Raw genomic sequence first — 16,419 nt, 5'->3', positions numbered from 1 at the left:
TTTATTACATTTAATGGAAGCCCTAAGCGCCCCATGCGTTCACATATTATTTCCTCCGTTTTCCTGTGATAACAAGTTAATTTCCTCTGTTTTCTAGAGATCTCTGGAAAACAAGCTTTGTACAAGTCATATGTGACCTGCCATGCTGAGCGACGGATGCCGTTAACGCATATTATTGTAGTAATAAATCTAATAATAGCTGTTTTGTGCTTCAATGTTCGCTAGATGACAATAAAGTTTCTGGAGATCTAGATAACTAGATAAATAACTCGAGATCTCGTGAAAACAGAGGAAATTAACTCACGGGAAAACGGAGGAAACTACTCACTTTAATGTTCCAAAAAAGAATCCTTGGACTTCATCATTATCATCATCCTCAGCATTTACAGCAGCCTTTGAATCTACAAAGAAAGAGATTTCCATTTAATTGCCTTGGACACAGCGAGGTTTAACGCACAATGTGTGATAATTCGCCAACTGACCTTTTACTTTGGTGTCATCCATGGCTTTATACTCTGTGCTTTTGATAGCCAACTCAACACCGTACCCCGATAAAAGCATCTTTCGCGGTTTCACATCCTGCAGCAATTAGAATAAGAGCGATGACTTAATGTAAATGCAGAGCTATGCGAAGGCGTATATAGTCATTACTGTTTAAAGCATCAGTTTAATCAATTTTTGTTCATTTTTATATGACATGTCTTGCGCTGCGTGTGACCTGTGTGCAGGTTTCTGACTCAAACAAATTGTTTGGGCAGGCATTATCCAGTGAAAGACAGAACAGTATGACTCATTATGGACTTGTGAGCGAGTACTTAACAAAATAACATATTGAATGAGCCCCACCCAAGTGCGTAAAACACAAGATATTGTGTGGAATACGATATACTACGGCACTTGGAGGGATATACTCCAGGCTTTCAACTGGGGACTGCCACAGGACGCCACCTTTCCAATAAATCAGATTTCTTCCCAGGTCGGCTGTAACTGCTTTTATGAAGTTGAAATGTCGAGGAGGAACAACAGCAGCAAAGAAAACCTCATTTGGACCCCGGCAGCGTGATGAAGAACTCTGAGGACGGTGGATGTCAGGAGAACTGCGCCTAATTGAATGCAAAGTGCAAGCGCACAGAAAAGCAAAGAAAAGTCTCTCACTGCTTCGACTAGGGCTGTTCATCCCCTATCCCCTTCCAATCACTTTGCCACATCTTGAAGCCCGAATGCATCCGCATTCCTTTAACCAGTGTGTTTAGATCTGTGCAGCTCCAAGTGCATGACGTGTAAAAAATAAGCCGTCTGTTAACAGGAGGGATTTTTCCAATCCCACCGTCAGTAAAGTTAAAAGATATCAAATGTTTTATCGGCGGAAACAAAAGTCACACGGTCTGCCAGAAACAACAGCAGCATTCAGCGACGTTCAACCTTGACACTAATCTCACACAGACTCAAAGCTTCAGTCTTATGCTAACACAAACAGAAATCAGAAGACTTTCACACCCACACTCCTCTTCAACACGCTTCATCGCTTTTCTTCAACGTGTCTTAAAAAACGCCTTTCATGTTTTCAGAGATATCGGCGTCTCCTCTCGAACACAGGTTGGTAAATCCTGCTCCTCAGCAGTTTGAGTTTCATCAACAGAAACCATTACAAAAATATTTCTCTATTCATCAAGACAAAAACTAAACTTCAGCTAAAGTAGAAGTAAGACTGCTATGAAATGATCAACCGTCAATTGTCGTCAGTAACATTATGTCTGTCAGTAATGCTATCGAGTATGTTATCTAATATAATGTAGTGGTTTCACTGGTTTGCGATTTTTTTTTTTTTACTAATCTCATCTACAAATTACAATTGCAGATAACAGCAGCAGAATCTGACATTTTTCCAAGTTCCAAGATGCCACTTCATTTGTACTTATTTAGGAGTAATCTTCTAAATACTTGCTCTAAAGGGGAAAAAAAATGCATCAATGTTGCCAAACCCAGAAAGAAAACCTGATTATAGTGAAGTAACGTCAAGTTAATCATCTTCTGAAAGATGTTCTGTGTCGGGGCAGCGCAGTAATGTTAAGGCTAGGAGGCGGACAGGGAGCGGCTCCTAGACATAGACTGGTCAAAAATGCTTGGAACATTTCACATTTAAAAATCCTAAAATAACACTAAGAAAATCTGGAAAAAGACTAAAACTTCTAACTACAAAAAGCCCTTTTTTTTGTGGTAGAAATTTGGTCTGTGTTTGTGCTGCAGGGAACTAATTAAGTACTAGCCAAACGATTCTGGACCAAATTGAATGAAGTAGTTTGGGTGGGCTTTACAGGGACGTAGTCGTCCACGTCGTATGAGCTTTATGGAGTATATGGAGTTTTGGTTAACTATCCAATAATGTGCGGATGTACATTCTCTGTGTCGGTTGAAACATGCCTCATAATGAAACTCTAATGACACGTTGCCATCAGAAAAATATATGTCAGATGCTAAAAATAACCAGCATGATGACTGATGATCACATTTTTGTTAATATTTCACTTTAAAGAACCATTATTTCAGTTTTATTTATTACCAACGGTCTATGGGACAGAGGAATTTAAGCTATATTAGGCAATGGCTTCACTGGCGATACTAGACAGTTAATTAAAATCAAAACAAAAAAGAAAAGAAAAACAAAAGATATGAGCATCAGTGCGATAAAAACAAGACTGCTTATTAAATGAGAGGTACAGTAAAACACACGATTCTGTAAAGTCTGCGGGAAGAGTGGACGCAAAACTGCGGCTACTCACCGCTACAAAATGACGCAGCACGTATAAGAGCGTTCCCTCTCTGGCCTTCTCCGACAGCACCTTGTGAAAAGAGGTGAACTTCTTGGTTCCGATCTCAGCGTACAGGATCACAACCGGCACGCTCGTTTTATTCACCCCGGGATACGTGTGGTCATTCTTGTATAAATACGGTTTTGGCCTGCAAACATTTGCAACGTGTCGGTTAGGGAAAGTTCCGAACTAAAAACGTGGAAGCAAAACAATCAAAGTTTAATCGCAAATAACTTTTCATTCCGCTCTGCTCTAATGCATTCGCTTTATCCGCAGAGGGGGGGAAGTGTGATGCCGTTCCATGTTACCTGCCTGCAGCTGCCTTCAGGAGCTTCTTGATGTCCTTGGTGCTGCAGCTTTGTTGACCATGGATGGAGACAAAGGCAGGGCAAGCCTCAGGCGGCGGCTCATCGCTGGCTATCTGTTAAGAATAGGAGAGAAAATGTTCATTAGCACACTGGCTACAACACAGCCCCCCTGGCCTGATCTGCCAGTTTTGTCCCCGCATGGATTACTCACAGTACAATGGGTGTGATCAAAGCAATATGATGCAATTTTGTTCAAAGAAATCTGGATGTCAAGTATATAATTACAAAGTCCAGCACCTCCCTTCTTACACTTCAACATGGACGTGCCTCATCTGATTAGTTTGCTCTCAGATAGCTTCCAGACTCCAATTGGCGTTTCTAATACTATTTGATCAAATTTTCTGTAACGCACACTCTCACGGCGCAAGTCTAAAAGCAAGTTTAATCACCGCGCCAATTTACACTGTGTGGCACGACACTTAATTCCGCCTGCAAAGGGCCATTATTCACTCAACTGTTTAACACTTTCTTAAATGAGAGAAATTCATCAACCTGTGCATCACTGTCATGAAAATGAAATTTCTCCTTATAATTGCAGAAATCGAGGCAATCTAAAAGCTAAGGACTCACTAAGGTTTCTTTTTTTTATTACTCAGACTTGCATACAATCATACAATTTCTTAAGGGTAAAGTCAAATGAAATTGATTATCTCTTTAAATGTGCAACATAAAAAACACTATAAAGTGTAATTGTAATGATAGCTCCTTATTTACAACATGCACTGGACAGTCTCATGAAATGTACAATCCAAAACTGAGCTTTTTCTAGCATTATACAGTAAAGACAAATAGGTCAGTTCACTTAATTTCAGTAAAACAGTGAATGTATACAAGTAAATATAATGTTAAATATCTACAAAGTACACACGCAAACATTAAAACAATTCTGGCCACAGCACTTAACTTACATCAGTCCATATATCTGCTCAGTAAATGTTGAAATCCACATTCATTGCAGGTCTTTTGTCATAAGCAATTTTTTGTTGCGAATAGTCACTGTGGTATTAATGTGTATTGAAAAAAAATATTCTGTCTGAGGTGTGTTTGTAATATATTATACATTTTACAACATGTGACTATCTGTGATAAAAATTCTGATGCAATGACTCGTCTGTTTTCAACTCTTCCAGCATCATGACAAGGCCAGTTACGAGCATAGAAGAGTTATTCGAGAATTGCCGTAATTTGAACACTGACGAAAAACTTGCACTAACACCTGCGGAGTGTCCTGGGTGTAGATTAAAGACACAATATAAGCGCATCAAACAAGACAAAACCTTGCTCCCTTGAATTCCCCCTTCTGTTTCTGTACGGTGGCTGAGAGAGGTCAACCCACAGCAACTTAATAAAATATACAACAACAGCAAATTAAGAAACACAATGTGAGCGCTGCAAATAACGATGGAACTGGTCGGGGAGGACCACAAAAAGAGATGAAAGAGGTCGAAATAAATACTGAAATATTATTACTACACAACATCACAACATACCTGCTGTGATGCATGAACGGCTGGTGAGTAGGACCGTAGGGCCAGAGCAAATTTGAGGAGATTAACTTGGAGATCTGTGAGGAACTGGCCGGCCTTCTTAATAACCAAGTTGTAGTACGAGCGCACAGACTCTGTAAGAACAACATCAGTAGTGATGAGGTTTATAAATCTCAAGTTGAATTATTAAAATATGTGTTCCATACGGCGCAGCAATGGCTCGGTTCATGAAACATACCTCCTTGCTTATAAATCGTTAGTTCTTTCACGGTGTCGACGAACTGCCAGAATTTCTCATTCCCATCTTCTCCTATAAACTCACTGCGAAGGAGGAAACGGCAGCATAAGTCAGCATTAGTCAGCAACCACAATAAGTAACCATCTGACGACCCGACAGCCCAAGAGCTACAAACCATATAATCACATTAGGTTCTCTGGAAATAATTGTGCCCGACTTTTCTCAATAATGTCCACTGGAAGAAATTATACAGCCACACACGGGCCTTATGAGCATGCAGCATGTTGTAGCTACAATCAAAAATGGAGAACTTTGAACATATTAGGTTCTTAATGGCGTTTTTTTAAATGACACTATGCATTTTGGCTGTACTTTAAGTGTATTGAGGGCATTTATTTACCAAATCCTTTTTTTAGGCGTTAAATATCAATGTAATGTATTTTTTCCAAAGTGGTTGTACAGTTTTACAAAGCCACATCCTTCAGCTGTTCCCATTGTATGTGGGTTATTTCTATATTTATTAATTACCAGGGCTTTAGGACAGAGGGCAGAGGACACCGAAGTCATGTCCTGTTATTTGTAGGATGTTTGGGCGACTTGGGGAACTTCCGTTTTCCATTTCAAAAAACGTGCACAAACTAGCTTTCTTACGGACTCATTCTAGATTTTTTTTAGACTCAGTATATTCAGAAGAAACTCAAAAGTAAGAAAATATTGAGTTGGTTAGCACGGCTATGTTCAGAAAAATTTCCAACAAGGTCTGACAATGATTTAGACTCTTATGCAGTGAAATAACATTTGGAGAGAACATAGAAAAAAAAAATAGTGATTGATTTATTTAAAAAAACAAAAAACAAAAACAAAAAAAACAGTCCACAAAATATTATATAAAATATTATATAAAATAAATTAATATTTTAACTGCCCAGCCCTAGTTTCATTTTGGAGGCTACAGTTTATTGTAGCATTGAATTGCATTTCACTTCATACTGAGGCATGTTTCCATTATTTTGGAGGTCACATTTTTGACAGTGAGCATTGCTAAATAACAGAAACACTTTTTTGTTTAATGCTACATCCTCCAAAATGATCATACAATTGAACCGCCTCCTTTCTTGTGCTGTTTCACCACAAACTGAACATTATATATTAGAATACATTAGTTTTCACTAGTGCACCTAATTCAATTAGAAACAGAAATTATCATCATATAACAATGCATTGCTGTAACTGGCCTTCAAGGGAAAAAAAAAGCATATCTTTGGGGGTTGGACTGTCTCTGGGAATAATCGAAATAAAGTCAGCAGCAGAGGATGCAGATATTTGCAGCCTTCCTGGATGTTGCGTTGAAGGGCTTGAACTCATGGACTCAACCAGCCTTAAGGCCCCACATTGCTGATTCACGTGAATGCAACACATGCACCCTCAGGGAAGAGCACTACTATACCTCGTCTCCAGGAGAAAGGGTGTCATGTCCCACTTGGCTTTGAGACTGGCAGTGACGCCTTTGGGTGCTGACATAACGTGATGTATGTTCAGAAGCAGCAGTGACAACACAATGACCTTCCTCATTGTAGCGGCGGAACATGAACCTGCGGTGGTTAAAAGAGCAAACACGACTCCGTCACTCCAGCTCCAGTCTTCAGAGAGGTGCAAGTCAGTGCCACGTAGTAACTGTAAGTTATTATCTAAACCACAGTCACACACGCACACACAGGCGCACCAGACGTTTACAAAACTTTGACAGAGTCTGGTTGTGAAATAAATCAACAACACGAGAGCCGTGCGTTAAATAGTCAGACCAACAAATAAAAGTAACTTTAACCTAACTGTAAACTTAAAGGTTGTGTACGGACTGTGGACTATAACGGTACAGTAGCGTGACTTCACTTAAAAAAATAAATAAATAAATAAAAAAGAGCGAGAGAGATTTCAAGAACAGCCTGCTGCGGACATATAACCGTATATTTCCTAAAGGCTGTTAAATGTGTAACCATTTTTATAGCCCTCACCCCGATGATGATGCTGACCGCTTCCATACAAAGTAAAGGACTTTGAGTATTTTCGGCAGCTAGCAAGTTACCAAGTTACCGGGGGTCGAGGCAGTCTGAGGGGTGGCTCTGGCGCGCCGGCATCCGCCTACGAAACAACAGCATTTAAAAAAAATAAATAAAATGATATTTAATTATTTTAACCACTGCGATCTTACTATTCACACAACTAGAACAAAGTACGGTCGAAGTAAATGTATATAGGACGCTCACAATATGTGAATATTATTCTGGCACAGCGATAGGCAGCTAAAGGGGGCAGACGCTAAAGCTCAAACACTTTCCCACCAAACACACAAGACGAGTGCATGCTGTTGTTGTTATTGCTACACTATGCAGTCAATGAGTGAGTGATTATGATTACGTGTGAAAACTGCGTCCTGCCATTGCTACTCCGTGCCAATAAATATTAAAACTAATTCAAATGTGTCAGATAAGAAGACTTTATTGTCCAATGGTTTAAAAACACAATGGAAATTTGCCTTTGACAGTCAGCCAGTACATAAAACAGAATACAGTCAATAAATAATAAATAAATAATTCAAATGACTATTATTATTGTTATTATTATTTAATTGTTTTACTGATTTATATTTTAGGATATAACCTTCCATTGGTCAATCAGCACAAAATTTAAAGGATTACACTTCCATAAAGCTACACTATATTGCCAAAAGTAGACTATTAATGCACGAGCCTTTATTAACTTAGGTGACATCCCATTCTTAATCCATGGGGTTTGATATGATGTCGGTCCTTTGCAACTAAAACAGTTTCAAATCTTCTGGGAAGGCTTTCCACAGGGTTTAGGAGTATGTTTCTTGGAATTTTTTCCAGAAGAGTATTTGTGAGGTCAGATGTTGGACAGGAAGGCCTGACTCATAGTCTTCATCTAATTAGTCACAAAGGTGCTCTATCACTTTGAGGTCAGGACTCTGTGAAGGCCAGTTAAGTTCTTCCACACCAAACTCACTCATCCATGTCTTTATGGACCTTGCTTTGTGCACTGGTGCGGAGTCATGTTAGAAAAGAAAGGAGACATCACCAAACTGTTCCCACAAAATTGGGAGCGTGGAATTATCCAAAATCTCTTGGTATGCTGAAGCATTCAGTGTTCCTTTCACTGGAACTAAGGGGCCATGGCCAGTTCCTTAAAAACAACTCCACACCACAATCCCACCTCCACCAAACTTCACCCTTGGCACAATCTAGTCAGACAAGTACTGTTCTCCTTGTAACCACCAAACCCAGATTGGTCCATCAGACTGACAGGTGGAGAAGCGATTCGTGCCCACAGAGAGCTCTCTATGCACTGTGCACCACATAGTGCACCTCTGTGCACTATGTGCCTCAGCATTTGCTTGCCCTGCTCTGTAAAATAACTGAATTCAGTTATTTGGATGAGTGATTGAATACTTTTGGCAAAAAAGTCGGATTCAGTGCAGCAGTTCCTTATAATCCCTCTACAATAAATAATAATTTAAAAAAAAATGTCATCTCATACAACACGCAAATGCTCAAACCATTTTTAAAGTTCAGACTTTATCAAAATTGCCCTGAAATGTTATATCACAAGAGTCATTGATAGAGTTATTGATATTTTACCTTTTTCACATTTTAGCCTTGTTTGGAAAGCCATAGCCACGTGGTTTATTTTGCAGCCATCTTTTCTGGGTAAAATGGGTGGAGTACCACCACTATTTTTTTCCCCACTTTAATTTGGTCACTTTTATAAAAGCTATACATATAGCTATTTATATATAGATCTTAAATCTTCATGCTGCTGCCCGGTGTTCGTGTAGGATTCTGGATTTGCACTGTGTTAAACAAGATTATGGGATGGAGAGCTCTCCCAGCCCACGAGAGCATAACGCACAGGCTATTTGTCGGCTCGGATGCAGCAGCATCCCCTCAGAAGCACAGCTTCAGCGCACACAGTCAGACTGTCTCAGCCCGTCCAGGATGCTGTACCACGCCGTCGGGGGATCTCACACTCCAAGCCGTGCGTAATTTCTGCTGAAATAAATCTGGCGACGAAATCAACTATAATGTGATTTAGACTGCATGGGATCAACGGCGAGCACAAAAACGGAGTTAAGAAAAACCCTGCAAACTCTCTCCGATTTAACTTGAAACCGGAGCATGGGAGACGTCTGCACGGATGCAGCTCCGCATCGGCTTCAGAAGTTGGACAGACAGAGAATTAATGGGTATGACTCTTGAATTTGGACGAGCATCCCCACGCTGTACAGACGTCGTGCAATATTTTAGAAGCCCAGCGGTGGACCTGACCCAATGTCCATGGTATGTGTCTTTGGAGGGTGTTATATGATCAACATGTGGCACATGAACGTCAGTCACATTTAATCTGTCTGAGGCATGGAGGAATATTGATCTCCAAAGAGCCCGTGGGTGCCACTTATTATTCACGGTAATGGAATGAAGACACTTTATTGAGAAAATGGATGAAAGACCCAGTAAGCTAATTTTGGTTCCTATTTTAGCTGTACTCTTTGTTATGATAGGTTACCAGTACATTTGTCCTGCTGGCAGCAATTCGTGCCACTTTAAGACCGACGAGAAATCGAGTCTAATTTCAGCCCCGTACCAGGACAGCGATGATTTCTACAGAGATCAAGACATGGAGGATGACAGCCCTCCAAAACTACCCTCCAAATTCAACTTCACCGAGAGAGATCTAGACAGACACGTGGAGTTCAACATGAAAGGGGACGACGTGATAGTGTTTCTGCACATCCAGAAGACCGGAGGAACCACTTTCGGGAGGCACTTGGTGAGGAATATTCGCTTGGAGCAGCCGTGCGACTGCAAGCCCGGACAGAAGAAATGCACATGTCACCGACCGGGGAAAGAGGAGTCCTGGCTCTTCTCCCGGTTCTCTACTGGCTGGAGCTGCGGGCTGCATGCAGACTGGACCGAGCTAACGAACTGTGTTCCTGTCATCATGGATAAGAAGGAGGCCCAGAGGAATAAAAGGTGAGCCCTCTTACATATACTGTATATACGCTCCAGACCAGCCGGGCTGCAGAGGTAAAATGATAGTCAAATAAACTTGCAGAATGCCTCTGTGGCTCTAAACTCTCTGGAGACTCTTGATGTATTCATAATTCAACTTGTCTTTATACACATTTGCATAGCTCTCTGTCTTGAATAGAAAAGTGAGCAGCGAAGGAGTGGACACAGGATGTGTGGTTACACTCACCATCTGCCCCCTGGATTCGTCATTTTTGTAACCGCCCGCTACAAAACCATATGACACTGATTGTTAAAAGGCAAATAATTGCAACCAATCACTCTCTCGGTCTGTGGTACGTGAGAGTGTTATAACAACATATGAAACAGGCTGCTACCCTGCTTGACCTTCCGACGTTTAAAATTGCCTGCTTTTGTATCTTGTGTTCACATCAGCCCTTCACAGTGAACTTGTTCCTGTCCAGCTGTGCCATTAACCAATTGTGCCGAGCCATCTGCAGAGCTCCCTTTTCACAGCTGACACTTGCTGCGTGTCCATTACATTCCCAGAAATGCGCAAAATCCAAATGTCTGACAAAGATGGTTAATAATAATGGAAACACCTGCATTAAAAAAAAATATCTCTCAAATATTACTAAAACACTTTTACACTTTCATGTTTCAGACATATCGATATAAACATGTAAAAAAGTATAAAAGTGCAATTGAACAACTTTTTTTTTTTTTTTTCGCAATTCCCGGTCACCGGTGTCACTGGAGATGACGCGGGGGGTCAGGTGACCAGTTCATTTGAAGTCCATCTTCCTCAACGCGAAGTCTCGCGTGACAAGAATTTAAGAGAATTATGGGATATCGCAAGACGAGACTTTACGAGAGTTACAGCTCATTCGCAAAACACCTGTCAGGAACACAAAGCACAATATTGTTCTTCATCGCAATTCCAGAAAGATCGCTTTTATTTTGCGAAAAACTGTAATGGATACACAGCTATTATCAGAATCCAAGTGTTTGAATGCACTGCTGTGATTGCACTGAATCAAAAATATGAAAATATACTCTGAAATCCATAAAGGCTAATTAAAAGATTAGCAACCGCTCACTTCTCTTGGTTGAATTTCCACCCTTGTGATGTAAAATCTGTGTGTATCATTCTCAAACTCCAGTACACATATTTCTCTACCTCCACATCCTTGGCCTTTTGAGTCTTGGTTTGATGTGTCAGAGTCTCTTTGAGGTGTCTTCGCTGGCCTGTAGAAGCATTTCACTTCTCCAGTACTGCTCTAAAAAAAAAAAAATCCTCTCAACTGATGTCACCTCACAACAAATTATTCTAAGAAGAAGTTTGGTTGATGGTTCTATCTGACGTGAAAAGCAAAAGAAGAGGTGCTTAGTTCGAAATGTATTATCGCTCATTTTCTCTGTGGTAACTGCAGCAAAACATCTGTAAACATCTGCACTAAAGCAATGCACTAACTGCAGGGGGCGCATTGCCAAAAACTAGTCGGTGCATTAGCAGCGGAGTTAATGTTTGTGTGTCTTCACGCAGCAAAGTGGAGTCAGATACTTTTTTATTTATTCATTTATTTTAAAGCATTACAGTTCAGGCTATTCATTAAAACACGCGCATCACAGTATTTGCCCTCAAATTGCACACAGCAGTCAAGAAGAGCACTGACCAAATGTCTGGTCACGTAAACTGGGCTTCTGAGCCGCAGACAGTTTCCTTCACTGTTTTGAAAAATGCAATCATACACTGAAGTACACGAGCACATGATTTATTTCTGCTGTGCCAAGTGTTTTCTTTACTCAGGGAAGTGCTCGCTGGATGCGACAGCTCTTCATTTCACAGCTGCAGCATCTATTCTGCACTTACAGTCCTCTCATCCCTTGTTCTTCAGCGTGCTCCTGCAGCATCTATTCTGAGATTATTCTGCCTCAACTGAGACTGTTGGCAGACACATTATGTTGGACCCCTCGCTAACCAGCCACTGCACGAGGCACATTTACTGAAGTACGATGACTAATGGCATTATGTAAATTCCATCCTCATGATCATTTTGCATGTGAGCAATGCCTTAATTACACTATCTTAAACGTTATAAGGTTAAAGTAAAAAAAAAAAAGCATCCTTAAACAGCAAACCACATAATTTGTAATACAGACACAATAATCCGCTTTGTTAGCGTGCATTGGGGGAATACCGATCACTGCCAAATTCAGACGGCATGCCCTTGTTTAGTGGACGAGAGCCTTTCGGGCCGTCCGTCCGCAGTCTCTTGCGTGTAACTTGCCAGCACTTGAGTTGGTAGCGAGGGGAGGCCGAGGAGGGCTGTGGCCTGCGTGACACTGCGTGGCCTTTTCAACCGCGCAGGGCGTGCTGCACGGTGAGCCGGGCGTGTGGGCCGGGAAAGGTCAGGCGTGTCAGACTGGATCAGTGTGCTTGTCCTGCGGTGTGACTCTTCCAGAGTGCGCTGTCAGTCAGAGGAGAAGTGGAGCAGGCAGGCCGGTTCTCTTAGGGGGCTTTTTTGGAGAAACATACCTCTAAGTGCTGGCCTCTTAAGTTGCTTTGTGGCATTACCTTGTCTGCTGCACGGAGACGGCTTGTTGAGCTGGTTGTTTTCCCCTCTGTCGGTTTCAGAGTCCCGGCCTGGAATTATTTCTGATTGTTACGTGTTCATTACTTACTCATGCAGATATATTCAGCATGGTACTAGGGCACAAAACATTGAGCTTATTCGCAAAACGTACTTTATAGCATTGCACAAAGCAGTGTTTAGAAGCGTGTTTAACAAAAGTTAGCGTGAGAAAAATATTTGATGTGGCTTTCCATTAAGATCTAAACAAGCTTATTCGGTTTCTGACTGCTGTATTTTTCAGTCAGTTTCCACCCTTGTGCAGTCAAACATTTGACTCTGGAATAAATAAACAACAGCAGCGCTCGTTTTACGCTTGGTCTGAGGTGAGGAAATTTGACTATCAGACCTACAGCCTGCACTCCTTGTGTACAGTGAAACGTACAGTCCACACGCCTCGAACATATCCACGTGTCAGTCGGCCTGTGAAGAGTCAGGGTTGCGTGATTATTAATGTATAAAAACATCTCGTTAGTTACAAATTCACCGAACTGCACATGGGCTGCAAAACGCACTCGATCTGATAGGACGCATTTATGATATTACTTTACGTACTTGTCATTAATAGCGGAGCAGAAGAGCCGCATCAGAGGAAAGTGAGAAGAAGCTTCCTCCACAGGAGACGAGGCTTGTAAGTCCAAGGTCGCTCAGGCAGAACATCCACACACGTGCCTGACACAAAGAAGGGAGAGCGAGAGAGACTTCTCCCCTCAGCTCGAGTTAAATTTTTATCAGAGGAATAAAACGTGGGGACGGGAGCTATGTAATTATTCACAGCTAATTTCTGACTGTTACATGATGGCAAATATTAACGTCTGTATTTCACATGTGATGCGCTTAAACACTAATATAACAACAATGTTCTTTTTTTATATGTATATATATGAAGGAACATAATTAATCAGGCGCATCCATCTCGTTCCCTGACGCGATGCTTCTGTTGACAGCGTCAGCCACTCCCGCAGCATCTGTCCACACAGGAGACGAGCCTTGTCAGCTGGATTAAGAGTTTGTTTTTGCTCATGTGGTATCTCTGTGACATTTAGTGGCCGGGCTCTGAATTATCGCTGAACTAATTCAAACTCTGGTCCTACTGCTCCTTGTCCTTTTGCCGTAGCAAAGCAATGCATCACATTTGTGATGCTGGTCTTTGATGAGTCCAAGCACGGCTCAGGGCCAACTCATTAATCTTGAATTAGTGTTTGTTGCAGAGTTTCATATTTAGTTTTACTGCCATGGAGTGAGTGTTGTTCTGTTTTGGTTCAGAAAAGGCTAATATTAACTAACTTTGGATGACCGTTCTGTTTTTATGCTTTTTGTATGATGACATTAATCAAGTATTTATAACTTTACATGTGACTGACCAGCTGATAATGATACTAATACAGTAAAGCAATCTAAAACTAACTTTTTGACAAAAAAAAAACTGCTTACATCTTTGTAAAGACACATAGAACCACTGGCAATTCGTTACTGTAACATTTTTTTTTCTTAGTTTTGTGTATCTCTACCGTATATCTGAAGGGAACCTCCTTTCCACAAACTTCAATTACTACTCCAAATAGGGGCCCAATTCTCCCAATCTTCTACAACTCACTACCTGTCAATTTAAAGCGTATTTTCTCAGAAACATCAAAGTCCTTGTTGAAGTGTGGCCAGAACCACACGCTTAAAATCAGCTAGTCATTACATACATACGCTGCGCATTGAATATGCTCTGTATTATTTGTGCATTTGTTTGCTGCAGGCAGCTGTCATTGGTTTTATTGTGTATACACAGCATTGATTTTAAACAGCAACATGCATTTTGATGAGTGTTTACTGATGCTCATCAACAGACTGGTGCTGGAAATTAGCTTTGGCTGTACACACGTATGCGGTACATCGGGCACTGCTTCTGCAACTGTCGGTGTTTTTCCGTAGTTGTCAACATCTTTTTCTTTCTCTTGTTTACTTGATAGTTGCCACTAGCATTCCTAGCATGAAGACTATCTCCAACATCTGAGTGCCTCAGTGTTTGGATATTCATCCATACTGTATGCATGTAAATATTCTATAAGCCATCACATCCTGAAAATGTACAACTGCGAGTCCAGCTGTGGTCCCGGTATCATGTCGACAGGAACAGAAGAAATATGCTAGAGATCAGAAAACAAATAGTGAAGACTGTGCATACCTCCATTTTTTATTTTTTTTGTTGTTGTTGCAAACAATCAAAGCAGTCTTGAGTCCGCGTCCACAGCTGCAGTCACGAGCAGATCGTAATTGTTTATGTGAATTTTTACATATTGTGCACGTATGATTTTATGTGTTTTTTTAAGACTAAATATCCACATGTGGCTGTAACATCCGCTGAAATGAAGTAAAACTGCACTAGCTTTAAGTATCAACCATTTGCAGAGAGTGTCTACACATTTTCCTCCCTGCTTCCTTTTTTTTAATGTTCCTTCCCTTTTAACTGTGGCCTCATGATATTTTTATGCATATGCTGATGTTGCATTTTTTTTCTTCTTTTTTTTTAATCAATTATACAATCTTCATTAGCAGCTTTCTTGTTGCTTATGCATAATGAATGCTCAGTCCAGAACTACAAAGAGACCATCGTGCACCACAGACCCTCTGTGATGTGTCTATATGGCCTCTACGTCTTTTTTTTATTTAATCTAGACTCTCTGCAAAGTTAAGTATATTGTACTATAGTGTATGATAATATGATATAAATGATTTTAGTTTCTCAATGACATTGAGGTTTAGTGGCTTGGTGGGTGTAGCTGACAGTAAGTCTTCTGGAAGGGGAAGGGAAAAGTCCTGCGTGTTATGAGGTCTGGTATTACTATTAATGATTACTGTAGCTTAGAGTTTGAATAGCGGCCATTGAAAGATGGGAAGGACCGCTCCATGGAAATTATCTGCTTGGCTGGAGTCATTCTTTATTCATTCGTTACTTTATGCAACCTTATTAGCACGTCTGGCTTTATATGTATTACACTTACTAATGCAGGGCAAAACTATTAAAGTCCCTGCCTACAATTTTCCCACCAGCCTTTAAAGTAACGCATTCACATACCCTTCATTTCTAAAACAATCCGTCAGAACCAGTAATAGACTGCCCCAATCCTTGGCTGAATAACACCCCACATCATATTTTATTCATAATAAGTGATGCAGAGAGGGCTGCAATTACTGCGTTGTCGTTACCACTTACAGCTCTGATCAGTGAACCGTGCACGTCTGACTCTGTCTGCTACCTACGTATGACATCTACCAGTGTTGGGCATCTTCCTGAATCAGCATGTGGGAGGGATTCATTAACAGCCTGACCCAAATGAATTTGAATGCAGAGAGCTGTTGTATTTTACACCTCTCTGACAATGCTCTGCATTCTTGTTTTTTTTTTTTTTTTTTTGCATTTGCAGAAATATCAGTTGGTTTTCATGCAGTTCATTCTCTGGCCAAGGCTCATTCTTGACGCTGGAAACTGAAAGCTGAGAAAACAAATTGTTCCTCTTATATATGAGTGCATGGTTTCTATCAGAGGGAGTTTACCTACTTGATACAATTCTGCTGCTGAAGTCTATAATTAAATACAGTTCTACCAAGCCTAGGATTTCATTATGAGGCGTGTTTCAGCTGATATATAGAAATGATATACCTCCACACAGAACTGGATGGACTTACAACCAGAATCAGAACACAGTGAAGTCTGCACACTGCTTCTCGACAAATGCAGCTAATGCCTTTCACTGTTTCGCTAAAAATCTTGCTTCTCCAACAGCTATTTTGTTATAAACAAAACAAAAAAAAAAATCAGCGATGCTATGTCTGACTGGGTTGCTCT

At 40.8% G+C, this 16,419-nt stretch overlaps 2 protein-coding genes across 4 annotated transcripts in view; one reads left to right on the top strand and one right to left on the bottom strand.

The window, feature by feature from the left end:
- The window catches only part of uggt2 (UDP-glucose glycoprotein glucosyltransferase 2), a 37,756-nt gene extending 30,729 nt beyond the window's left edge, over positions 1-7,027 (bottom strand). For all 3 annotated transcript variants that reach the window (XM_047600744.1, XM_047600745.1, XM_047600746.1), the window contains exons 1-8: positions 6,916-7,027; positions 6,351-6,495; positions 4,904-4,986; positions 4,669-4,799; positions 3,119-3,231; positions 2,781-2,958; positions 483-579; positions 329-401 (exon numbers count right to left, since the gene is read on the bottom strand). In XM_047600744.1, coding sequence (XP_047456700.1) covers positions 329-401; positions 483-579; positions 2,781-2,958; positions 3,119-3,231; positions 4,669-4,799; positions 4,904-4,986; positions 6,351-6,475 — 800 coding nt within the window. In that variant the 5' untranslated portion in view covers positions 6,476-6,495; positions 6,916-7,027. The remainder of the gene's footprint in view (positions 1-328; positions 402-482; positions 580-2,780; positions 2,959-3,118; positions 3,232-4,668; positions 4,800-4,903; positions 4,987-6,350; positions 6,496-6,915) is intronic.
- Positions 7,028-8,757: 1,730 nt separating this feature from the next.
- The window catches only part of hs6st3b (heparan sulfate 6-O-sulfotransferase 3b), a 68,543-nt gene continuing 60,881 nt past the window's right edge, over positions 8,758-16,419 (top strand). Inside the window, exon 1 of the mRNA XM_047600018.1 lies at positions 8,758-9,951. Coding sequence (XP_047455974.1) covers positions 9,416-9,951 — 536 coding nt within the window. The 5' untranslated portion in view covers positions 8,758-9,415. The remainder of the gene's footprint in view (positions 9,952-16,419) is intronic.

Source organism: Mugil cephalus, chromosome 12 (genome assembly GCF_022458985.1).
Source record: "Mugil cephalus isolate CIBA_MC_2020 chromosome 12, CIBA_Mcephalus_1.1, whole genome shotgun sequence".
Lineage (NCBI taxonomy): Eukaryota > Metazoa > Chordata > Actinopteri > Mugiliformes > Mugilidae > Mugil > Mugil cephalus.
Note: the sequence above shows the minus strand (reverse complement) of the source record. Positions and strands in the feature narration are given on the sequence as shown.